The sequence below is a fragment of the Stegostoma tigrinum genome, chromosome 34 (assembly GCF_030684315.1).
Source record: "Stegostoma tigrinum isolate sSteTig4 chromosome 34, sSteTig4.hap1, whole genome shotgun sequence".
NCBI classification, from domain to species: Eukaryota; Metazoa; Chordata; class Chondrichthyes; order Orectolobiformes; family Stegostomatidae; genus Stegostoma; species Stegostoma tigrinum.
The window spans coordinates 2050101-2076996 of NC_081387.1; the positions used below are offsets into that span (position 1 = coordinate 2050101).

Genomic DNA, 26896 nt, shown 5'->3' on the forward strand with positions numbered 1-26896 from the left:
AGTGGAGTCTGGGAGACAACTGGAAGTTTCAAAACTGAAATTTTTCAGTTTACTGTCAGGCAGTGTTTACTGATGCTGCATTGCAGACTTTGAAAATGCACGTGCACACAGTTCCAGAGCGGACCGGTGGCTGAGGGAAATCAAAGGTGCTTCTCACATTCTCCACCCACAACCGCCCCCCCCACCACCTCTTTCCACCCCAGATTTCTTCCCGCCCCAACCACCACCACACCATTCCTCCAGTTCTCTCCAGTGCCTCCATGCCAACTGTCATTCCTGTCTTCCCAGGACCCCCATCATCGCTCAGCCCCCAACCTATCTGTATCCCCATATCTTACCTTTACCTACAGTAAGGCAGGACAATTGATCAGGACCCTGGAGGGTGGAAATTGCAGTGCTAGGGGGAATGGATAGATTGCAAGCAGGGGAGGGCAGATCTGAGGACAGTGAAAGTTGGGGAATAGGGACCCAAGAAGCTGGGTGTGAAAGGAGTTGGCACTGGGATAGCAGGGAGAGCTGGAGGAGTTGGAAGGGGAAGAGCCCGAGGACAGAACATACTCAAGGTTGGACGGGAGCAGAAAAAGATCTGACCAGTGTTGGGGAGGGGGGCCCTAAATGGCTGCAGCTTCTCCATCCAAATCTCCCTCTTCTCCTGGGTCCCAAACTCTCTCCTCCCTGAAACCCAACCTCCATCCAGTTTTATGCACACACAGTGTTTAAAGTAGATGTGTTGATGTCAAAAAATGCAGCCTTATTCTTAGAAAAGGGGGTCAAGGTTTACAGAGTCAAGGCATGTAGACAAAGTAAATGCTTTCACTGAATGGTGCAACAGGCTCAAGGGATTAATCCAGTTCTACATTGCTTAAATTCTTCTCGATTATTCTCTCCACCCTCAGTTCCAATAACAATTGGTCAGGGCTGGTTTCTTCAACTGCCAGCTGAGTTACTGGCATCATACTCTCTTAATTACAAAGATCACCTACTTTCTCTGTGGCATTACCCAATTCCAACAACACACTACTCCCCATCTCCCGTTGAAACCCTCATCCAGGCCTTTACTGCTTCTCAATTAGACCATTTCAGTACTCTGATTTCTTCTTCACAGGTGCTACCAGAACTGCTGAGCTTTTCCAGTAACTTCTGTTTTTGTTCTTCATTTCAATACTGTCAGCTTCCCATGTTCCATTCTCCATAACACTCAGTTCAGCTCAAACTCTCTGCTCTCTATTCTAACTCTCACACCTATCATCGCTGTGCTCACTGGCCAACACTTGTTCCCAGTCCCCCAGAGGTTCTAATCTAAAATTCTCATGTTCAAATACAAATTAATCCCTGGCCTCACCCTTCCCAATCATCGTTATCTTTAGCCCAATCTCCCTCCAAGGTCCCTGCACTCCTCCAAGCCTTAACATTAACAACAACATCCAGTGTCCATACTTTAAAGCTGTTTTCTTAACCCTTTCTGCATCTTCATCTCTGTCTCCTCATTCAGGAAGATCCTTAAAGCCCACTTTTCCAACCACAGTCTTTGTCATCTCCTCTTAATATTACCTTCTCGGTCTCAGTGTTAATTTTTGTCTCATTACATGTCTATAAAAAACTTTTGACGTGTTTTACTCTATAAATGCACTGCACAAACACAACTGTTGTCCTCTCACATTCCCTCCAATCCTCAAAGTACTGACCTGTAGGATAGACAGTGGATATTGATTGGCCTCTGGTACTCTGGTCTGAGTGGCCATTCAGCACGTGGACAGCCAGCCGGTGAATGCTCTGAGACAAAGGAGCCTGTCACAGCCAAGACACATCCTGCCCTCCTCCTGACTTCCCAGCTGGGGTCATTGATGAGGAATGGGATTCCTGGCTGATTCTCCTCCTCCTTAGACTAGAGACACTGAGGCTAATCGAGGTGCCTCAATCACTACCCCAGGACTGGCTCCTCCCCAGGTTCTTAAGCTGGTTGATCAGAAGCTGAAGACTTTGTGACCACTGAGTCACTGATTGTCTTCTTGGTCAGAGTGAGAGTGAGTGACTTGTACCTAACACTGCACTAAAAAGAAGCAGAGTTTGCACAGGAGCTTCTAAACATTTGGTCTTCTTCAAACGTTTGGAATGATTTTGGGAGATGTTTGAGACAGATGCTGCTGAGACAGACAGTGATTTGGAACATCATTGGAAGGTAAACCACACAGACAACACTCAGTGCAACGGGATCAGGTGTCCTGGCTCCAATTCCACATGGAGATGTCAGTGTACAGAGAGACACGAAAAGGTGAAATAATCCTGATACATGTCTCACTAGAAGGGTTTGTCTCATTGATGTTCTAGGGGTCTGGCAACAATGTGAAGATTTTTACCGAACTTAGACTAATAAGGGTACCACCCTATGTGAGTACATTGATGGATCATGAGATATGCTGACTTTGTGAAAGTCTTGTCACACACCTCATACCTGAATGATTTCACTTCAGAATCTGGATCCACTGATGTTTCAAGTGACTAGAAAACTGGGTGAAAATCTTATCACAAAGATCACAGTTGATGGTTTCACCCTGTGTGTCCCAGATGTGTCAAAGATGTTCCAAATGCTTTAGCACAAATCTCAAACCAGAAGATAACTACCCTGCATGGATCCTCCGGAGCAATGACCATCTTAAAATGTTTTTTCATGTATTCACTGGATGAGGGTGTCACTAGCTAGGCCAATATCTACTGTCCATCCCTAACTGCCTGAAGAGCAGGTAAGAGTTACATGTGGGCCAGACCCAGTAAGGATAGCAATTTCCTTCTTGAAAGGTCATTACTGAACCAAATAGGTTTGCCAAACAATTAACACTGAATTTGTAGTCATTGTTAGGGTCTTAATTCTAGGTTTTGTTTTAATTCAATTTCTACCATCTGCCATGGTGGGTTTCAAGTACAGCTCCCCAGAACATTAGCTAGATTTCTGGATTAACAGTCCACCAATAATTCCACTAGACCATTGCCTCGCCGAAAGGAGGATTCGCAGAACACTAGGGTATGATCATCTACTGCCCGCGTGAATACGATGGCGTCCGCGGACTGTTTACTGAGTGATAGAATGACTTCTCATGTGCTTCACATTTGAATGATTTATCCCCCTATGTGAATCCACTGGTGATTTGGGAGATCAGAGGAGTAGGTGAAAGCCTTGTCACAGATATTGCACCTGAATGGTTTCTCATCTGTGTAAATGCACTGGTGCACATCAGGTCTGATGTCTTGAAGAAAGACTTCTCTCACACATCACACCTCAATGGCTTCTCTCCAGTGTGACTGTGCTGGTGATTCCCGAGTGATGAAGCCAGTGTGAAAGCCTTGTCACACACCTCACATTTAAAGGGTTTCTCTCCCGTGTGAATCCTCTGATGAAGGAGAAGCTGTGAGGACCTCGAGAAGGATTTGTCACATACCTCACACATAAACGGTTTTTCCCCAGTGTGAATGCGTTGGTGGGTGCGGAGCGTTGATGATCTTGCGAACCATCTGTCACACACCTCACATTTGAATGGTTTCTCGCCTGTGTGAAGGCGGTAGTGACCCACAAGAGCCGATGACTGTGCAAAGTCTCTGTTACACACCTTACACCTGAATGGTCTTTCCCCGGTGTGCATGCGTTGGTGGACACGAAGGTTCCCAGATTTCAAAAAGGATTGGTTACAAACCTCGCACTTGAAAGGTCGCTCCCCTGTGTGAATCCTCTGGTGAATCAGAAGATTCGAAGCCTTCACAAAAGCTTGATCACAAATATCACACTTGAATGGTTTCTCCCCTGTATGAGTTCGTTGGTGTGCAAGGAAGTTTGATGATGTCGAGAATGATTTATCACACACCTCACAAGTGAATGGCTTCTCCCCCGTGTGAATACGTCGGTGATTCATGAGGCTTGATAGTTCTGTGAATCCTCTGTTACACACCTCACACTTGAATGGTTTCTCCCCTGTATGAATGCGCTGGTGTGCAAGGAGATTTGATAACCTTGAGAATGATTTGTCACACACTTCACACACGAATGGTTTCTCTCCTGTGTGAATACGTCGGTGATTCACAAGGCTCGATAGTTCTGTGAATCCTCTGTTACACACCTCACACGTAAATGGCTTCTCCCCAGTGTGAATGCGTTGGTGTCTGCGAAGATATGATGACTGAACAAATGATTTTTTGCACTCCCCACACTCAAATGGTTTCTCCCCTGTGTGAATGCGTTGATGTATACGAAAGTAAGACGAATGTGAGAATGATTTGTCACAAACCTCACACTTAAATGGTTTCCCTTCCATGTTGCTGTCCTTATATGATGCAGCTTGTCTGTTCGGAGATCTGATGAGCCTGTAGGATCTTCCTTACATACCTCACACTTGAACACCCTCTCACCTGTGGGAATGAGTCAGTGATTCATGAGGCTTGATGAATGATTTAAGCTTTCACCACACTTGGAGCCCAATCACATTTCTTCCAAGCCTCACCCTGACCGATTACCCATAGCTAAACCTTCAGCAAGGTTGGTTCTGATGGAAGACCCAATGACACACACCACCTAGTTTCAGATCTGATGATGCGTCAAAGTCCCCCTGACCCAACTAATTTAGAGACGATGGTTTCACTGCCCAGCCTGTTCTGTGTTGGGCAATGCTGTGAAAGGACTGGGTGTCTTCCCACAGGTATGCAGTTGTTCCTTGGGTAATGATCAATATGTATCTGCTCTGCAGCTGTTCCTTGGATGATGGTCAGCATCTATCTGTAGCTTCTATCGTGTCTGTATTCTCTGGTGTACTACGTTGCAATTCTTCTGTAAAATAGGAAAAGGAAACATGATTTTCTTCAACTCCCTCTCCTCCTTTGCTGAAGGATTTGCCACTGGACAGTGACCACAGCAGATAACGTGGCTAAATTATTTCCTCAGCCCAGCTTGCATCTTCGTAGATGTCATGAGGACAATGGAAAAGGCAGTTGGACAGAGTGTAAAATGGGCTCTCAATTCAGTATGATTTGTGTCATACAGGCAAAAACTAATTACACCTTTACAGTGTATGTTTAATATAAAGGACAGGAGAAAGCTAGTCGAATGCAGAAATTAGAAATTTCCCCCTTGTTTCCCAACATTACTTGAAGTGAACACACAGGGCAGGAAGTGCGAGAAGCTGAGGAAAATATTGCTTCAGTGTAACTGATTGAAAGACACTCTTCTAGCTGGTGTGTGCAGTCTATCAGCCACAGCACTGGCAAAACTATCAAATCCAAACCCAGGCTTTGGGAATATCTGAGACTTTCAGGTAAAATCTTTAAATATATTCAACATTTCAATTAACATATTTCTGGATATGCCAGCTGAGTGGCAATCTAAGTTAGAGAGATACGGAGGTGTTTGAAAACATGAAGGATAATTTTAAAATTGATGTGCCCGCATAGATCATCAGGCACAGGAATAATTGGGGAACGGGCTGTGGTGTCAGTTGCAGACCTGTGCAGCAGAGTTTTGGAGGAACTCAGGTTTACAGAGCAAGATATGAGTGCAACCAGGACAGCATTGGAATTCTTGAGTCTTGAGCCTGCAAAGATCTGGGTGAGAGTTTTAGCAGATGCGCTGATACAAGGGATCACTGACCTCTGTTGTGAGTGGATTTTTCACCTTTTCCTGTGCACGATCCCTGCTCCTGACCAACACTGGGAAACAGCAGTGAGAGCCAGGTATAGTCATGGAGAATGCTTTAAGGAATCAGATACTATCACAGAATAGTCCGGCACAAGACAAAAGAGGCAGAGCCACGCAGTCAGAAGAGCCGTGTTTCAGATGAGATCTCCATCAAGGTTCCTTCTGCTCTCTCTGTAAAATATCTCAATGGCACTATTCTGAAGAATCAGGGGGCAGTTATTCCTGGAGTCCTGGCTAACATTACTCCACAAAACAACAGACTGTCCTGTGTCTATCACGTTGCTGATTGCAGCAACTGGCTGCGCACACAACGGCTGCCACATTTCCTCCATGACAACAGTGGGCACATTTCAAAATAATTTAGTTTGTGATGATTGTCAGGAAAACTCTTACAGCTAGTGGAATCAAGGGTTATGGGGATAAGGCAGGAACAGGATACTAACTGTGGATGATCAACCATGATCATAGCGAATGGTGGTGCTGGCTCAAAGGGCTGAATGGCCTACTCCAGCACCTATTGTCTATAAAACCCCATCTGGTTGATTAATGTTCTTCAGGGAATGACATGTGCCTGCATGTAACTCCACAGGAACTCCTACAGTGGTTGGTTCTTAACTGCCCTCGGGGCAATTTAAGGATGGGCAACTAATGATAGCCTAGCCAGTAAAACCCACACTCTGTGAACAAACAAAAAAAACTTGGCTGCAAGGAGCTTTGAACAATATGATGTTTGTGAATGGCTCCATATAAACACACATCTTTCTTCTTTACTTTTCTGATGAGGTGGCAGAGATTTGGTGGTGGGAAGACTGACAGGGATTTGGAAAGGCAGAACCATCCAGATCCCACACACATACAGAATAGTAAGACGATGTTACACACTAAATGCAGCTAGGAAGGAAGTTCTAGGAAATTTCCCCAGAGCCAAAAAACAGTCGGCAGGATAATAACAACTCAGAACGTGCACGTAGAATTCAATAACAGGAAATCAGTAAGAACCCTCAGACACTCTGCGCCTCCCACATAGTTACACCTCACCTTCTCATATTCAGGAATGAACCATCAACAAAACACAGCCTGGAAATCAGGAGGGAAATGTTTCCAATAAACACACTCAATATCCAACACACAGCTCCAGTCAAACAGTTCAGTACAAAGCACCGAGTAAACAGCTCTCTCAGCTGGATCTTCTCACACAGCATAAGGGACATTTCCACCCGTGATTACCCACAGGATAGTCAGACTGCCTGAAGACTGGTGTGGATATTATGGGATACAATTTGTATAAAAGCTGCTCCTTCACTTACCATCTCCTCACTTAGTTTTCAGTCCCTATAGGAAGTGAACCAGCTCTGGAAGAGGAAGAGGAGAGAATGGGCAGAGTGGGTGGGCTCTCTGATTGACGTCTCTCACAGCCAATCCAAATATTCTTGGATCAACGTTTTAATATACTTTACACAAATCTTACACAGGTGCAGGGGCAATTTTCTTAGTCTTTGCATATCAAGAAAGACAAATTGTGGATCTGATATTCCCTGGATTAGGTACATCCAAAGGCATTACTTATCTATGCAGAATACTATTTACATATCTTTAAGACAATGATAGGGTCTGACAACAGAATGGACTGCCATTGTACGTTGGCAGAAAGGCCTTAGATCGTAGTCTTTGCCCATTGTGCCTTGGTGACAGCTGCCCCAAGCTTTAGTATGTCACTCAGCACATCTGTGATACCCGTTTGAGGTCAACTTCGAGTTTTGGAAGACCAACATGTTTTGGGCAGAACAAAGAACATCTTTCACTGAGTTAGTGATCTTTTAAGCACTGTCAATGTTTATGCTGGGGAACAGCCTGTAAAGCAAAACCACAGCATCTGTCTCAACACCTTTGCAATGACATGTTCAGGCGCCAGATATAAGCCCCTCTCCACCCAGCCTGCCTACCCCCACAACCACTTTGAGGGCAGTGTGCCATGGTGCAGTGAGTCCAGGTATACATGAAGGATTTCACAGAAAGTGCCCTTCTCATCAGCAGCCAAGCTACGTCTTGGTGCTTGTTGGAAAGTTCTGACAATGAAGCGTTCTGTCAAATGACTGACAGTATCCTCAGGGAACCACAAAAGGAATCACGCTTTACATTTGCTGCAGGCTGTGCAACAATTGCAAATTTGGGCCTAGCAGTTCAGGCCCTGAGCTACCTGGCCACTAACTACTCTTGTCAACCTTCTGTAATTTTGCAAGCAATACATAGATGTTTTGTGAAGTGGTCGCCAAGTCTACGCTGCATTTCCCCAATGTAGAGGAGACCACATTGTGAGCAGCGAATGCAGCATCTACATTCTGTTCGCAAAAAAGACCCTGATCTACCTGTTGCCTGCCACTTCAATGCACCACCTTGCTCCCTGACCAATATATCTCTGTCTCCGGCTTGCTACAGTGTTCCAGAGAAGCCCAGCGCAAACTGGAGGAACAACACCTCTTTTTCTGCTTGGGGACCCTACAGCCCTCCGGACTCAATGTTGAGTTCAATAATTTTAGGGCCTGTACTCTCCCATGTCCTAGCCCCCATCCCACACACCAGGCCTCGTTACCACGTAGCCTGCCACTACACACCCCCTGTTGTTAGTCACTAACAGTCCCCATTAACAACTACTCACCCTCCCAGCCTGATCGTCAGCAACTCCTTTGTCCAACTGTCTTTCTCTCTCTTTGGGCTCTATCCTATCATTTATTCCCTACCCCACCCACCTCCCTATTTTCTGCACATAAATTGATATTTTCCCAGCTACCATCAGTTCTGAGGAAGGGTCACCGGACCCGAAACGTTAATTCTGTTTTCTCCACAGATGCTGCCATATCTGCTGAGCTTTACCAGCAACTTTGTTTTTGTTCCTGATTTACAACATCTGCAGTTCTTTCGGTTTTTATCCCTAATCAGTCCTTGCCTCTCCAAATACATGTTAATTCTGTTCTTCAGAATTCTCTCCAACAACTTGATCAACACTGATGTCAGGCTCACCAATTCCACTGATTTGATTATCCCTCCGCAATATTCACTTCTCTCCCTCCATGTCAATTTTTGTCTCGTTACATCTCTATTAAATACTTTTGGGAAAGGCCTTCAGATTAAGATGTTGTGAAGAGACATTTCAATGTATGCACTTCTAGGCATGACAGCTCAATTGCTTCGGTGATTACACAGATAGGGAGGGACAATCCGACAGAGGAACTTGAAAAGAAACAAGAATTTTAAAGCTGAAGTGCTGATTGACCAGGAGCCAGAGATCAGCAAGTGCAGGGTTGTTTGGTAAATAGTGTCAGTTAGGACCCGGACAGTACAGTTTTGGATGAGTTCAAGTTCACAGTGCAAGATTTGACAGCAGCCAGGAGAGCATTGGAACAATTGAGTCCAGAGCCGACAAAGGTATGGATGAGGATCTAAGCCCCAGTTGAAGTAAGGCAGGGTGTCACTGGACTTTCATGTGAGTGAACTTGCACTCTCCTGTGCATTGTCTGCCTCTTGCTCACCAATCTTGGGAAATTACAGTGAAAGCCAGATATTGTAATGAAGAACCCTTCATAGAATCAGACACACTCACAGCATAGTCCAACACCAAAGGTGATCTCAGATGAGTTCACAAACAGGGCCCCTTCTGATCCCTCTCTCAGGTGGCTGCAAAATATCCTTTGGCACTATTTTGAAGAACAGCAGAGTAGTTATCCCTGATGTCTTACAGAACATTCATCGTAATCAACGGACTCAAAACCAGATTATCTGGGCATTCTCATGTTGCTGTTAGTGGCAAGTTGGTGTGCAGACCTTAACTTACATTTCCAGCATTACAATAGTAATCACATTCTGAAAGTACTTCCCTGGCTGTAAAATGTTCAGCACATCTGATGGCCATGAAAAATTTTATTGAAATGCAAGTCTTTCTCATGATTTCTGATGGGGTTACAGAGGTTGGCTGGTTAGAAGTCTCAAAGAGTTTTGAAAAAAACAGGCACCATCCAGAACTCTGGTGTGGATACTGCGGGAAACATTTTGTTTAAAAAGAAGCTGCTCTTTCATTCACCACCTCCTCACTGGGTCTTTAGTTCCAATACAAAATGAAGCAACTCTGGAAGAGCAGAGAAGAGGCAGAGTAAACACATTGTGGAGCTGGAGGAACCCAGCAGGCCAGGCAGCATCACAGGAGCAGGAAAGTTAATGTTTCACGTCGGGACCCTATGAGTTGTGCTGGTGATGTCAGTTGGAAAGCCTTGAGGATGAAAAATGCCATTCATAAACTGGAAATCTTTGTGAGATATTTACCAGGGCAACTGAGACAGCAGCTGCAATGTGAGATTTTTTTACTTAGGTGTGACAATGACAAGTTTAAATCTCCACCTGATCTGCTGCTCAAAGTCACCTCCATTTCACTGGTCAGTTTCCCAAGCTTCAGGAAACTCACGTTGCTGCAGAAATATTTGGATTGGCTGTGAGAGACGTCAATCAGAGAGCCCACCCACTCTGCCCATTCTCTCCTCTTCCTCTTCCAGAGCTGGTTCACTTCCTATAGGGACTGAAAACCAAGTGAGGAGATGGTGAGTGAAGGAGCAGCTTTTATACAAATTGTATCCCATAATATCCACACCAATCTTCAGGCAGTCTGACTATCCTGTGGGTAATCAGGGGTGGAAATGTCCCTTATGCTGTGTGAGAAGATCCAGCTGAGAGAGCTGTTTACTCAGTGCTTTGTACTGAACTGTTAGACTGGAGCTGTGTGTTGTATATTGAGTGTGTTTCTTGGAAACATTTCCCTCCTGATTTCCAGCCTGAGTTTTGTTGACCAATATACAATATAAAACATCCTGTCTCATGTGGGAGTATAGTGAAAAGCCTTGACAAAAGCCTTCTAATGTCAACATCTTCAGTACAAGTACCCAGGTACAATTCTTGGATACAGCAAAGGAATAAAAGTAGTTAATAAAATGTGAGGCTGGATGAACACAGCAGGCCAAGCAGCATCTCAGGAGCACAAAAGCTGACGTTTCGGGCCTAGACCCTTCATCAGAAGGGTCTAGGCCCGAAACGTCAGCTTTTGTGCTCCTGAGATGCTGCTTGGCCTGCTGTGTTCATCCAGCCTCACATTTTATTATCTTGGAATCTCCAGCATCTGCAGTTCCCATTATCTCGAATAAAAGTAGTTGCCTGCTTACAGAGTTGAAAATAAGTTTAAAAAAAGGAAAATATTAAGCAGTTAACATTACAGAGTTCTAAGTTCAAAGTTAAGGATTGTCCCCTCACACCATTCTCCATCCAAGACTCGCTGCCTGTGCGCTGCTCCGGGACTGCTTCCCACGTGCAGGGTTTCTTTCCCGCACTGCTCCAGGCTCACTGCTCGCTGTGCTCTGGAGCTTATTAAGTGTACTTGCAGGGCCCAGAGCACAAGGCCGCGCTGCCCGTGCTGGTTCCTCCGTGGGATTCGACCCACGCTCTCTTCCATCCGCCACAGGACTCAGCTCATGCCCACTCTGGTCTGCCACAGACTTGGCCAGTTCGCTGCGGTCCACCACAGTTCTCAGCCTGCTCACTCTGGCCCTCCAAGGGACTCAGTCTGCTTGCTCTGCAGCTCCACTGTCTGAGGATCAGGTGGGGAGGTGGTCGGAACTACAAGAGGAAAGAAGGAGGGAGAAAAGGTAAAGGGACTGGAAAGCAGAGGAGTTCCAAGGAGCTCTGACTGGAGCGTTACTCTGCTGCCATCTTTAATCATTTTAATTGGAAAAAACGGTATTTTCTAAAAAAAAGCATGCTTGTGGACTGCACAGTGTTAAAAGATGTCGTGGTTTCATGGAGCTTTCTGGATTACAGTAGTTTGTTCTTCTTCCTTGGGTTGACTTTCTGCTGTGCCTCACAAATATGCCCCAGAAACTCCTACTTTTGCTGCTCCACCATCTTCCCTGCGAGACTTTCCTTCCAATCAACTCTGGCCAGCTCCTCTTCAAAGAATTCTAACAGATTTATCAAGCATGTCCTCATGATAATGAAGCCTTGCTGACTCAGCATTACTTTACAATGCACTTCCAAGAACTCCGCAAGCTTTATAATGGTTTCTAAAATCTCAGCAGCAGCTGAGGTTAGTCTAACCAGCCTATCCTTTCTGGTCTTCTGCCTCCCTCCCTTTTAAGATCATAAGACATAGGAGTGGAAGTAAGGCCATTCGGCCCATCAAGTCCACTCCACCATTTAAATCATGGCTGATGGGCATTTCAACACCACTTCCCTGCACTCTCCCCGTAGACCCTGATTCCTTCTGAGATCAAGAATTTGTCGATCTCTGCCTTGAAGGCATCCAACGTCCCGGCCTCCACTGCACTCTGCGGCAATGAATTCCGCAATTTTGAATCAGGGAATATTACAGTAGCCACTTTCTAGTCATCTGGGACCTTTCCTGACTCCAGTGATTCCTGAAAGATCATCACAAATGCCTCCACAATCTCCTCAGCTATCATCTTCAGAACTCTGGGGTGTAGTAGAGGAGTTGTATTACTGATCAAGGAGAATGTCATAGCTGCGCTCAGGGAGGACATACTGGAGGTTTCATCCACTGAGGCAATAGGGGTAAAGCTCAAAAATTAGATAAGTGCAATCACTCTGATAGGATTGTACGAAAGGCCCCAAACAGCCACCAAGATATTGAGGAACAAATACTAGGCAGGTTATAGAAAAATGCAATAAAACAGGATAGTGGGTGACTTTAATTTCCCCAATATTGACTGGGAGTCCCTCAGAGCAAGAGACCTAGATGGAGCAGAATTTGTAAAGTGCATCCAAAAGGGCTTTTTCTCAGGCAAGTCCACATTTGACATGTGGGAATTGTTTAAATACTTACTGAGGAGAGTGCAGGGTCGACATATTTCAGTAAGGAGGAAGGACAAGGTTAGAAAGGCAAGGGGCCCTTGGGTAAAGAGGAAGGTTGTGAATTTAGTCAAAATTTTAAAAAAGTATGTATGTAAGATTAAGGAAGCTAAAATCAGACAGGGCTTTGAGAAATATAAAGAAAGCAGGGAAGAAGCCAAGCAGGAAATTAGGAGAGCAAGAAGGGTCCATGGAATAGAATGACCTGGTAAGTAGGGTTAAACAGAACCCAAGACATTCTGTTGAAACACTAAAAACAAGAGGGTAACTCGACAGAATATAGGACCACTCAAAGTTAAAGAAGGAACTTGTGCTTGGAGGCAGAGGATGTGGGTGAGATTCTAAATGAGTACTTTGCATCAGTATTCACCCAGGAGAAGGATGTGGAGGTTAATGAGATTAAAGTGGTACATGCTAATATGCTAGGGCACTTCTAGATCAAGAAAGAAATGGTGTTGGGTGTCTTGAAGCACACTAAGGTGGATAAATCACTAGACTCCTACATCATCTACCCCAGATTATTGAGAGAGGCAAGAGAGGAGATTGCTAAGGCTTTGAGTAAGACCTTTGTATCTTTACTAGCCATTGGAGAGTAGCAAATGTTGTTCTTCTGTTTAAGAAGAGAAATAGGAATAATCCAAGATACTATAGACTGGTGAGTCTCACATTGGGGGTTGGGAAGCTATTGGAGAGAAATCTTAGGATTAGGATTTATCCACATTTGGAAAAGCAAGGCCTAATTTGGGAGGGTTAGCATGGCTTTGTGCAGGGTAGGTCATGTCTCACTTGATTGAATTTTTTGAGACGGTGACAAAGGTGATTGATGAGAGTAGAACAGTGGATGTTCTTTATGTGGGTTTTAGTAAGGCTTTCAACAAGGTCCCTCATGGTAGGTTCATCCAGAAGATTAAGATGCTGGAATCCACAGTGACTTGGCTGCTTGGATTCAGAATTGGCATACCCATGAAAGGCAGAGTGTAGTGGTGGAAAGTTGTTTTTCAGGCTGGAGATCTGTGACTACTGGCGTTCTACTCGGATCCATACTGGGACCTCTGCTGTTTGTAAAAAATATAAATGATTTGATGAAAACATAGATGTGTGGGTTAGTAAGTTTGCAAATGATAGAAAGATCAGTGGAGTTCTGGATAATGTAGAAGATTGTCAAAAGATACAGAGCGATATAGAGCAGTTGCAGATACATATAGGGCAGAGAAATGACAGTCAAAGTTTAATCTAACTAAATGTGAGGTGCTGCATTTTGGGAGATAAAATGTCAAGGAAAAGTGTACAGTTAATGGCAGGACCTTAAACAGGGATTGATGTACAAAGGGATCTTGGAATTCAAGTCCATAGCTCCCTGAAAGTGACCACGCAAATAGATAGGGTGGTAAAGAAGGCATATAGCATACTTGCTTTTATTGGTAGGGGAACTCAGTACAAGAGTCAGGATGTCATGTTGCTTTATAAGACTTAAGTTAGGCCACACTTGGAGTATTGCATTCAGCTCTGGCTGCCTCATTACAGGAAGGATATGGGTGCTTTTGAGAGGGTGCAGAAGAGGTTTACCAGGATTCTGCCTGGATTAGAGGGTATGAACTATAAGGAGAGGCTAGAAAAACTTGGTTTGTTTTCTCTGGAGCGGCAGAGGCTGAGGACAGACAAAAGAAGTCTATAAAATTATGAGATGCATGGATAGGGTTGACAGTCAACTTTTTCCCAGACTAGGGGAAAAATACTAGGGGACATGCATTTAAGTGAGAGAGGTAAAGTTCAAAGGACACATGAGGGACAAGTTTTTGACACAGAGAGTGATAGGCGTCTGGAATGCGTTGTAACAGGTGATGTTGGAGGCAGATATGATAGGGATATTTAAGGAGCTTTTAGATAAGCACATGAATATGCAAGGAATGGAGGGATATAGATCAAAGGCAGGCAGAAGGGATTAGTTTAATTTAGCATCATGTTCAGCAAACATCATGAGACAAAGGGCCAATTCCTGTGCTGTGCAATTCTGTGTTCAATGTGATGTGTGTGAAAATCATTCTTAGATTCATCAAACTTCTGCAGACATTAACACATTCACACAGGGGAGAAACCTCACACATGCAAGCATATGAAGTCATTCACAGGGTCATCAAAACTTCAAAAACACCAATGAATTCACACGGGGAGAAATTATGCAGGTGTGAGATGTGTGGCAAAACATTCTCAGAGTCATCAAAGTTATACAGACACCAATGAATTCTCGCAGGGGAGAAAACATTCACATGTGAGCTATGTGACATATCATTTTCGGACTCATCAAGACTCTTGGTCCACCAGAGGATTCACACAGGGGTGAAATCATTCGTGTGCAAGGTGTGTGAAAAAATATTCTTGGAGTCATCAAATCTTCAAAGATACCAACAAATTTGCACAGGAGGGAAACCATTCATGTGAGGTGTGTGACGGATCGTTCTCAGACTCATCAACCCTTTGCACACACAAACAAACTTATGGAGGAGAGAAAACATTCATGTGTGAGGTATGTGACAAATCATTCCCAAATCAGTCCAAAGATGTGCAGGCTAGATGGATCGGCCATGCTAAATTGCCCGTAGTGTTCAGGGGTGTGTGGGTTATAGGGGGATGGTTCTGGGTGGGATGCTCCAAGGGGCAGTGTGGACTTGTTGGGATGAAGGGTCTGTTCCCACACTGTAGGGAATTTAATCTAATCTAGTCTAACTCTTTGCAATGCCACAGGCACCAACGCATTCACACCGGAGAGAAACTGTTTATGTGTGAGGTGTGTGATGCACTGTTCACTCAATCTTCTGCTCCAACAGAGGAATCACAAAGTGGAGAATGCTTCAAATGGGAGGTTTGCAATGAAAGGTTTGTAACTTCTTCAAATCACCTGGGACATGAGGGAATTCGGAAAGTAACAAACTCTTCAGGTTTGATTGTGTGGCAAAGCTTTCACTGATACCTCCAACCTGAACTCCAGCAGACCCTCACTGGTGAGAAACCATTCAAGTGTGTGGTGTGTGACAAGGCTTTCATATAATCAGTATATCTCTTGGTCCATCAAAGCACGAGAAAATTTTGATTGGTCTGAATTCTGTAACAAAGCATTCATACACTTGTCCTGAAATATGAGTGAACCCACACGTGTCAAACCCTTCTAGTGTGATAAGTACCAGCAGTGTTTCACCTCTTCCTCTTATCTCACAGAGGATATCTCCACATGGCCTTTGAGCCAGGTCACCTACTTCTGTTGCACTGAGAGTGTTCACATAGGATACCTGTCATTTAAAAGTACTCAATGTCTCAGCAGTGTCTGCCTCAAACCTCTCCCACCATCAAACCGATTGGTTCAAGTACATCAATTTAACCTTTGACCAGTTCACACTAACACAACCATCAATGGTGGATGTAATGAATGTCAGAGTGGAGGAAGCCCAGAGACCTGGGAGAGAGATGGGACCAGAGGTGACAAAGAGAGGGGGTGAGGCTCTGGCAAATTCTCTCCTTTAGCATGGGGATTTTAAATTGGAGACTCTGAAGGACTGGGAAAAGTGTACAGGTTGGTGAGAACACTGATGATAGGCGTGTGTGAGGTGAAAGATTGCAAAGTTTTGGTTAAGCTGAAGTTTATAGAAATGGAATATGTGGAGCTGAACAGGAGAACATTTGAATGGTGTAGTCTAGTCTACGAGCAACAACAGCATGGATGAGGATTTCTACAGTAAATGGACTAACGTGGGGCTGGGAATGTTATACATGTTACAGCGGGGAGTAGGTGGTCCATGAGATGGAGAGGTATGGGGTTGAAAGCTCAGTTGGAGGCTGAAGAGAATGACACTGACCAATTACTGTTGTATACTTAATAAAAACCAAAAGAACTGTGGATGCAGTAAATCAGGAACAAAAACAGAAGTTTCCGGAAAAGCTCAGCAAATCTGTGGCAGCATTTGGGAAGAGAAATCAGAGTTAACATTTCGGTTTAGTGACCCTTCCTCAGAACTGATGGTGGCTCATAAAATGTGGGTTTATATGCAAAAGATAGGGTCGGGGGAGAGGGTAAGGAGTAAATAATACGTGTGGAGAGAGCCCAAAGGAAGAGAAGAACAGTTGGACAAACAAAGGAGTGGATTACAATCTGGCTGGGAGAATGAATAGCTGCTAAAGGAGTCTATTACTGGCTAATGACAGGTAGTCTGTAATTGCAAGCCCTGTGATAACGAGGCCTGGTGTATGGCGTTGGTATCAGGATGTGGGAGAGTTCAGGTCGTAAAATTATTGAACTCAAAGTTGAGTCCAGAGGGCTGTTCCCTGGCCCAAATCCCTGTCTGTCTCAGGCTTGTTGCAGTGTTCCAGGGAAACTCAGCGCAAGCCTGAAGAACAACACCTCATTTTCCATGGAGGACTCTGCAGCCTTCCAGAATTCAACATCGAGCTCATTAATTTTAGGATCTGAGCTCTCCCATTTCTTAGCCCCCAACCCCACTCAGTTCAATTCAAACTCCAATGGGAGTCTCCTGCTCACCTAATGTGCAGAACACCAGCTAGTCATCATCAATCCACTGTTCCATCAAAAATACAATTTGGAAACTCCTTGATCATTGAACGGCTAACGATCCTGGGATTGTACTCATTAGAGTTTAGAAGGTTGAGGGGATATCTAATAGAAACTTACAAGATAATGTATGGTTTAGAAGGGGTGGACACTAGAAAGTTGTTTCCGTTAGGCGGGGAGACTAGGACCCGTGGGCACAGCCTTAAAATTAGAGGGGGTAAATTTATAACAGAAATGAGACGATATTTCTTTAGCCAGAGAGTGGTGGGCTTGTGGAATTCATTGCCGCAGAGTGCAGTGTAGGCCGGGACGTTGGATGCCTTCAAGGCAGAGATCGACAAATTCTTGATCTGAAAAGGAATCAAGGGCTACAGGGAGAGTGCAGGGAAGTGGTGTTGAAATGTCCATCAGCCATGATTTAAATGGCGGAGTGTTCTTGATGGGCCGAATGGCCTTACTTCCACTCCTATGTCTTATGGTCTTATGGTCTTATGGTCAAGCATGTTGAATAGCAATGTCTAAATCGTCCTGATATTCCAATTGTGTGTGATAATGGGAGAACGTCCTGGTTGGTCGTACTTGATGCCCCCAAGCTGCATCCTGATAATCTCCTCAAAAAAGCCAACAGAGAGTAAAACCGAGAGCTTTAGATCTTTTACTCAAATGAATGAAGCCCAGGAACAGAAATGGCTTCTTATTGGGTGTCTTCTGTGAGATTCTACTGGTGAATATGGATCACAGGAGCCACTTCAAAAAAATAGCTATCTGATCAATATCACATTGCAGATTTGTGGGAATTAGCTGTGCACACATGGTTGGTCCTGTTCCTACATTTTAACAGGGATCACACTTCAAAATGCATTGATAAAGTTGAAAGAAAAATGGAAATTATTTTTCTTCAGGAAATTTTATGCTTGTGAAATGGTCATTAAATATCCATCAATTTTGAAACCCAGAGGTGAAGTGGCACAGGAAGTAATATTGTGGCTCAAAGGCAGAATCTCTAGAATTCTGTAGGAGTTGGGGACAATGTCTGATAAAGTGGTCAAGCAAGTTGAATAGCAATGCCTAAATTGTCCTGATATTCCAATTGTATGTGATTATGGGAGAATCTCCTGGTTGGCCGTACTTGATGCAGAGCAGTGCCCTCCAGCTGTGGCCTGATTTTGGCCTTTGTATTATGTACAGGACTCTTACTGTAGTATCCTGAGTATTTCAGCGAATGGGAACGCACCATGCTGACAAGACAGGTAGCTTGTTTAAAGCTAAACAGTGAATTTATTGCGAGTTATAAATCTCTAAAAATCTCAGAAAATTGATAAAACAGAGAAACAACACAACATTCAGCTTACTCCAAACTTCAAATGAGCCAAAGTGCCAAAACATTTGAAAATGATTTGCGATTTTTCTACAAGATTCTTCCCAAACCATGAAATTAATGTTGGACGAGTGTAAGGTGAACATATCTCAATGTTGAGGTATGATGGCTTGGGGGAACTCAGGTCTGTAGGGACTCACCCTGCTCCCTCCCCAATCTCTGGATAGTTGTCTTTCCAGACAGGAGAGTACAAACAGTCCCCATGGGACTCAACCAGCACCCATTACCTGAAGAGAATTTGCCCATAATTCACATCTTGAACTAAAGCAGGGTCTGCTTCACTCTGGGACCTGTCCAGAATTAATATCTGCTGGGACCGTAACAAATGGGTGAGATCCTTGACACAAACATTAGACCTGATGAAGCTCTCCCAGGGGGGACACAGACATCCCAACACCTTTGGGTGAAACCTCACACCTGAAGGATTACTCTGCTGTGTGGAACCTCTTGTACTGGAGAAGACCTGATGACCTGGAGAAAGATTTGTCGCACACCTCACATATGAAAGGCTTCTCCCCTGTGTGAATGCGTCAGAACATAGAACATAGAAACAGTACAGCACAGTACAGGCCTTTCGGCCTATTATGTTGTGCTGACCTATTATCCTACTAAGATCAAACTACTCTGCATACTCTACATTATACTATCATCCATGTGCCTATCCAAGAATTGCTTAGAAGTCTCTAAAGTATTTGACTGCGCTACCACAGCCGACAGTGCATTCCACATGCCCACCACTCCCTGTGTAAAGAACGTACCTCTGACATCTCCTCTATACCTTCCTCCAATCACCTTACCATTATGTCAGTGCTGCACAAGTGCTGAAGATTGCCTGAAGGTTTGGCCACAGATTTCACACTTGAAGGGTTTGTCTCCTGTGTGAATCCTGTGGTGCCTCATGAAATCACTGGGCTGGCTGAAAACTACTTGACAAACCTCACACCTGAAGAGTTTCCCCCCTATGTGGACCCTTCCATGGAGCAGCAAACTTACAGATATTTGCAAAAACTTTTATCACATAGCTCACATTTAAAAGGTTTGTCCCCCGTGTGAGTCCTCTGATGGACCAGGAAGCCTGAGGAACGTGTGAAGCCTTTGTCACACTCGGAGCATTTGAACGGTTTCTGTCTCGTGTGCACACGTTGATGTACACAGAGGGACACCAGCAGGAGGAATGATTTCTTCCACGCCTTGCACGAGAAGGGTTTCTCCCCAGTGTGAGTGCATCCTTGTGAGCAGAGGGTCAATGACTGCAAAAATAATACGTTGCACACTTTGCACAGGAACAGTTTCTCCCCAGTGTGAACACATTTGTGAATGGTCAGAGTTGATGAATCTGAAAAAGATTTGTCGCACACTTCACACATGAATGGCTTCTCTCTGATGTGGATGTGTCTGCATATGCTGAGGGCTGATGACTGAGAATGATTTGTTACACACCTCATATATGAGTGATTTCTTCCCTGTGTGGATGTGTTGGTGTTCATGGAAGGTCAAAGACTTAAGGAATGATATATCATACACCCTACATGTGAAAGGATTCTCACCTATGTGGGTGTGTTTGTGTAGACGGAGAGTAGAAGAATGTAGGAATGATTTGTTACATACTTCACAGGTGAATAGTTTCTTCCCAGTGTGAACATGTTAGCATGTGTGGAGATTAGATGACTGTGAGAAGGACTTCTTACATACCTCACACTTAAACAGCTTCTCGCCAGCGTTTCACAAGCATCAATGATATTTGAAGCCCCTGTCACACACCTCATATTTGAATCGCTCCATTTCCATTAAACTATCCTTGTATTGCAAGATGGACAAAAGATGAACCTTGTGCAATCAGGGAACGTATCAGTCTGTGGAACCCTCCTGACATACCTCACACTTGAACAGCCTCTCACCTGTAGGAATGAGGGAGAGGTTCAAGAGGGTCAATGTATGCTTGAAATTCTCTCCACACTTGCAGCCATCATGCTTCCTCAAATGTCATCCTGACCAATCAACCACAGCATTCAGAAAGGCTGGTTTGGATGGAACGCTCCACACCACTGACCTGTCTCAGATCTGTTGATACGTCAAAGCTCCACTGCCCAAACCAGACAATACTTCCACTGTGCAATCGTCTCTGTTTTGAGCAATGTTTTGAAGGGACTGAATGTCTTCCCACAGTTGTGCAATTGTTCTTTGGGTGATGGGCAGAATCTATCTGTTGTGTCTATGTTCTGTGTTCTCTGGTATGGTAGAGTGCAATCCTTCTGAAAAACAAGAAGAGAAAGCATGATAATAAAATGTGAGGCTGGATGAACACAGCAGGCCAAGCAGCATCTCAGGAGCACAAAAGCTGACGTTTCGGGCCTAGACCCTTCATCAGAGAGGGGGATGGGGGGAGGGAACTGGAATAAATAGGGAGAGAGGGGGAGGCGGACCGAAGATGGAGAGTAAAGAAGATAGGTGGAGAGGGTGTAGGTGGGGAGGTAGGGAGGGGATAGGTCAGTCCAGGGAAGACGGACAGGTCAAGGAGGTGGGATGAGGTTAGTAGGTAGCTGGGGGTGCGGCTTGGGGTGGGAGGAAGGGATGGGTGAGAGGAAGAACCGGTTAGGGAGGCAGAGACAGGTTGGACTGGTTTTGGGATGCAGTGGGTGGGGGGGAAGAGCTGGGCTGGTTGTGTGGTGCAGTGGGGGGAGGGGATGAACTGGGCTGGTTTAGGGATGCAGTAGGGGAAGGGGAGATTTTGAAACTGGTGAAGTCCACATTGATGCCATATGGCTGCAGGGTTCCCAGGCGGAATATGAGTTGCTGTTCCTGCAACCTTCGGGTGGCATCATTGTGGCAGTGCAGGAGGCCCATGATGGACATGTCATCAAGAGAATGGGAGGGGGAGTGGAAATGGTTTGCGACTGGGAGGTGCAGTTGTTTGTTGCGAACTGAGCGGAGGTGTTCTGCAAAGCGGTCCCCAAGCCTCCGCTTGGTTTCCCCTTGGAGGCTTGGGGACCGCTTTGCAGAACACCTCCGCTCAGTTCGCAACAAACAACTGCACCTCCCAGTCGCAAACCATTTCCACTCCCCCTCCCATTCTCTTGATGACATGTCCATCATGGGCCTCCTGCACTGCCACAATGATGCCACCCGAAGATTGCAGGAACAGCAACTCATATTCCGCCTGGGAACCCTGCAGCCATATGGCATCAATGTGGACTTCACCAGTTTCAAAATCTCCCCTTCCCCTACTGCATCCCTAAACCAGCCCAGTTCATCCCCTCCCCCCACTGCACCACACAACCAGCCCAGCTCTTCCCCCCCCACCCACTGCATCCCAAAACCAGTCCAACCTGTCTCTGCCTCCCTAACCGGTTCTTCCTCTCAGCCATCCCTTCCTCCCACCCCAAGCCGCACCCCCAGCTACCTACTAACCTCATCCCACCTCCTTGACCTGTCCATCTTCCCTGGACTGACCTATCCCCTCCCTACCTCCCCACCTACACCCTCTCCACCTATCTTCTTTACTCTCCATCTTCGGTCCGCCTCCCCCTCTCTCCCTATTTATTCCAGTTCCCTCCCCCCATCCCCCTCTCTGATGAAGGGTCTAGGCCCGAAACGTCAGCTTTTGTGCTCCTGAGATGCTGCTTGGCCTGCTGTGTTCATCCAGCCTCACATTTTATTATCTTGGAATCTCCAGCATCTGCAGTTCCCATTATCTCAAGAGAAAGCATGATTTCCTCCAACTCCCTGCCCTCCTTTGCTGAAGGAGCTGATTCCTCAGTTAGAGACTTGTCAGAATGAGTGCTAGTATGCTATTCCCCTTACGGGGGTATTAGATATAAGTCCTTTCTTTTTCCTCACTACATTGTGACATACCATCTGTTTCCATCAGGAACACTGGATAGTGACAATGAAAAGATAATGTGGTTACTTCCTTTCTTCTTCCCAAACCGCCATTTACCCAGGCACTGTTAGAACAATGGAAAAGACACTTGGGTAGATTGTCAATCAAAATACTCTGATCTTGTTGGAAAAGTTCAGCAGGTCTGGCAGCATCTGGATGGAGAGATCAGACTTGTTGTTTTAGGTTCAGTGACCCTTCCTAAGAACTGATGGCAGCTGGAAAAATGGAGATAGCAGGGACTGCAGATGCTGGAGTCAGAGTCACAGACATTGTGGAGCTGGAGGAACGTAGCAAGTCATGCAGTATCAGACGAGCAGGGAAGTCAGCATTTTGGTTCGGGATCCTTCATTTGGGCTGGGGAAGACAGGATTGGGGGGGGTGCGGATAAGGAGTAAATGATAGAGTTAGAGCACAAAGAGAGAGAAGAACAGTTGGACAAAGGAGTGGATAACAATTTGCCTGGGAAAATGAATACCTACTTATAAGGACAATTAATGGCTAACAATGGATTGTGTGTAATAGTGTGTATTGTTTCATCTCAGGTCTGCAGAGGATGGAATGCAGGAGAGCAGCCGGGGGCATTGGAATAATTAGAGTCTGGAAGTAACAAAAGAATGAATTTTTCAGCAGTGGATGAGCTGAGACGGGGTGAAGTCAGGCAATATTATATTAGCAATCATAGAGAAAGGGAGGAGGGCAAACGTGCCAGGATGGAGGCCAGGTAATGCATGACCGTTCTATAATAATTCCCCGATCCAAGGCAAAACCAAAGCAGATTTGGGAACTGGGGCATCTTTGGTCACTCTCACTTTATTTTCCAACAAGTGTAATGCAGTCTTGTCAGTAGCCCAAATCGGACACTTGGGGTGCCTGGAACATGTACTTTTCTCTTCTGGGGCATATGTCTGCCTCAGAGAAATGTCTAAAGACAATGTCCAGCTTCTCTAAATGTTCTTTATTGGTCTTCCTGGTTATTTGCACGTCATCCGGATAAATGGAGACCTGGGGCAAACCTTTCAAAATGTTCTTTCAAAATGGTCTGCTGAAAAAGTGCACAGGCTAATGACATCCAAAAGGGCAGTCTTGTATATTGGTACAAACACTTATTGTATTAATTGTAACATATTTCTGGAATCCTCATCTAACTGCAATTGCAGGTATGCATGGCCCATGATCAGCTTTGTGAAGGGCAGCTCCCTGCCAGCTGTGTGTATAAATCCTCTATGCAGGGGCTTGGGTATTTATCCAGCTGCAAGAAGCAGTTTACCATTTGTTTAAAATCTGCACAAAGGTAACCTGACCATGCAGTTCACAATCTGTGCAACCGGTGCTGTCCATTCCACAAACTGTTTGATGATTTCTTCACTTTCCAGCCCCCTGATTTCTGCCTCAACTTTTGCAGAATCGCGGAATTGTTCCCTGGACAACATGCAAAGTGACCATGGCTCCTTTGATAATCCCGAGATCTTCAGGAAAATCCTCCAGATATTTAATTAGGACTTCACTCAGGCAGCTATTTTCTAATTGAAAAATGCTGAGCCACTCAAGGCAAATCTTTCTCAATCAATTTCACCCCAATAGGTTTGGGCCCAAGCCTTTTACTCCAATCAGTAGTAACTGAATCAGCTGCTTCTCATAAGAGACTGGAAACGAAACTGGACCCTTAATCTGTAGGGGTTCCCCAGTGTAGGTTCTCAGTCTAGCCGAGTTTTTAGGCAAACTTACGGGTTAGAGTCCAGAACAAATTTTGTTAAAGACTGGTTCTACAATCACTGATACAGCTGCACCAGTATCAACCTCCATTCAAACTCAGTGACATTAAACCAGTTTATTTTAATTGGTTCAGAGATAGTGGGAACTGCAGATGCTGGAGAATCTGAGATAACAAGATGTAGAACTGGATGAATGCAGCAGGCCAAGCAGCATCAGAGGAGCTGGAAAGCTGACATTTCAGGCCTAGACCCTTCTTCAGCTTGCCCTGGTGCTGCTTGGCCTGCTGTGTTCATCCAGCTTTATACCTTGTTATCTCAGATTCTCCAGCATTTGCAGTTCCTATTATCTCTGGGAACAAAACATGCCTGGCACCTTGGAAGAGTCGATAAGGCTGATGTAACCTGTGAGTTCTCCCTCTCTGTCAGGCATTGAAGATACCTCAGAACCCAAGATGGACAGAGGGGGTCTTGCTGTCTCGTTACCTTTGACACCTGAAGAAGAGAAGGAATTTCTTCCAAGACACTCTGGGTGCGAGAGTCAAGCTACTGTGCGCTGCATGCTGCCCACATTTGAGGCAGAGTTGGAGGAACCGGACCCGGTGCTAAATCACCCCAGGAGGAGCTACAACAGAAAGAAATGACTTGTGCTCTTGAACTTGGACAGTAAGGATGTATTAATTGTAACAATGTCTGCCAGATGAACTGCATAGAATATGAGTTTCCTGATTGGGGCAGTATATCTGTCCAATTAGGGAGCCCTGGCTGACAGAGAAAAACAGGAATGTCAGACATCGCTTTCCATGTGCAAGTAAAAGGTGACTTGTTAATAGGATCCCAACTTCTGTGGAGTTACTTCAATGACAAATTATTGCAAAGACAGAGCCTTGTTTAACCTCAGTTTACAAGTAAGATCCTGGGCATGAAAGGCTTCTCATTTGAGGAGCAATTGTAGATTCTGGGCCTGTACTCAGTGTAGAAGGATGAGGGTGACCCGATTGAAACTGACAGAATACTGAGAGGCCTGGATAGAGTGGATGTGGAGAAGATATTTCCACTTGTAGGCGAGACTGTGCCCAAGGGCACAGCCTGTGAGTGAAGGGACAGTGCTTTAGAATTGAGATGAGGAGAAATTTCTTCAGCCAGATTGTGCTTAATCTGTGGAATATGTTGCCGCAGAGGGCTGTGGAGCCCAATCGCTGAGTGTGTTTAAGACAGCGATAGAAGAATGGGTTGAGAAACATATCAGCCATGATTGAATTGTGGAGCAGACCTAATGAGCTAGATGACCTAATTCTGCACCTGCGTTCTATAGTCTTGTGGTCTTATGGTTTTGTGGGATCACTTAACTCTGTCTATCACTTGCTGCCAATGCAGTTTCGCACACAGGTGGTCTTGTTCTGTAACTTCATCAGGTTGACACCTCATTTTCAGCGATGTGTGGTGCTCCTCCTGGCATGCCCTCCTGTACTGTCCATTGAGCCAGCATTGGTTCCCTGGCTTGGTATTGGTAGAGTGTGGAATATGCTTAGCCAAGAGGTTGCAGGTTCTGTTGGAGTACAATTTGCTTGCTGTTAATAATTCAACAGCACCTCATGGATTCATGGTGTTAAATTGTTACATCTTATTGAAATTGGAGCGAATCAGCAGGCCACATAACACAATGGACGTGATCCTCAATGTGAAGGTGAGTTTTCATCTCTATAAAGACTTTACAAAGGTCAATTCTACCAATAGTGTCACAGACAGATGCAGCTATAGCGTAGGTTGTTGAGACATGGTCAATTACATTTTCCCCTCTTTTTGATTCCTCACCACCTGCTGCATACCCGAGTCAAACATCAAAGTCCTTTCAGACTCAACCAGCTGAATCAGTAATTGGGTTACCAAGACACTCTTGGCGCCAAGAGTACATTCGGTGTCCTTGCTACCCTTACTGCTTCCTTCAAATGGTGATCAATTACAGGAATATTGATTATTTATTTGAGGTTGGGTGGTGTTGTGTAGTAAATATCAGGATGTTTCTTTGCACATATTTGACCGGATGTGCCATTAGACTTCATGGGGTCCGGAGTCAATGTGGATTCTGAGGGTAATTGCCTCCAGATTGTAAATCCATTGCACCATTCCCTTAGCTGAGCCAGTCCTGCTAGAGGGACAGAACATATCCAAGGATGGTCATGATGGTGCCTGGGACATTAAATGTATGATTACATGAAAATGATTACATTAGGCTGTTGCTTCATGATTCACAGCCATCCAAATTTTAGACCAAGACCGAGATATTAGAACGAAGGACTTTAGAAGGTTGAGAGGGCTGTGTACAGTGTTGTCATTCCCAGTGTCTTGATCAAAGCCAGGTGATCTGATTTGATTCTTTTGGGTTTTGTAACATTTTGTGACAATTGAGCATTCTGATTGGTTATTTCAGAGGATATTTGAAAATGAACGACTGTTGTGGTCTGGAGTCACATATTGGCTAGACAAGGTAAGGATAGCAGATTTCTTCCATAAAGGGCTTAGTGAAGTGGTGTTCGTGTGGTAATTGTTGATGATTATGATCCTTATTACTGAGAACAGCTTTCCAATTCAAGGTTTCTTAACTGAAGTTAAATTCCACCAGGTGCCCTGATAATTTAAACCCAAGTTTTCAGAGCATAAGCCGAAGTCTTTTATGAGTATCAATGGCATATCAGTTATGTCACCGCCTCCTCACAAACATTTTTTTTTCTTTTTGTCCCCTTCCTAGACCTTTTTGCCTCCATTTGCTATTTTCTGTTCAGGTGTTCTACCTTTC

The 26896-nt window shown here is 44.8% G+C and overlaps 1 protein-coding gene across 1 annotated transcript in view; it reads right to left on the reverse strand.

The window, feature by feature from the left end:
• Nucleotides 1-243: 243 nt before the first annotated feature.
• Nucleotides 244-26896, reverse strand: part of LOC125446437 (zinc finger protein 271-like) — a 66517-nt gene continuing 39864 nt past the window's right edge. The window contains exon 2 of the mRNA XM_059639677.1: nucleotides 244-4810. Within this exon, the coding sequence (XP_059495660.1) occupies nucleotides 3261-4301 (1041 nt within the window). The 5' untranslated portion in view covers nucleotides 4302-4810 and the 3' untranslated portion in view covers nucleotides 244-3260. The remainder of the gene's footprint in view (nucleotides 4811-26896) is intronic.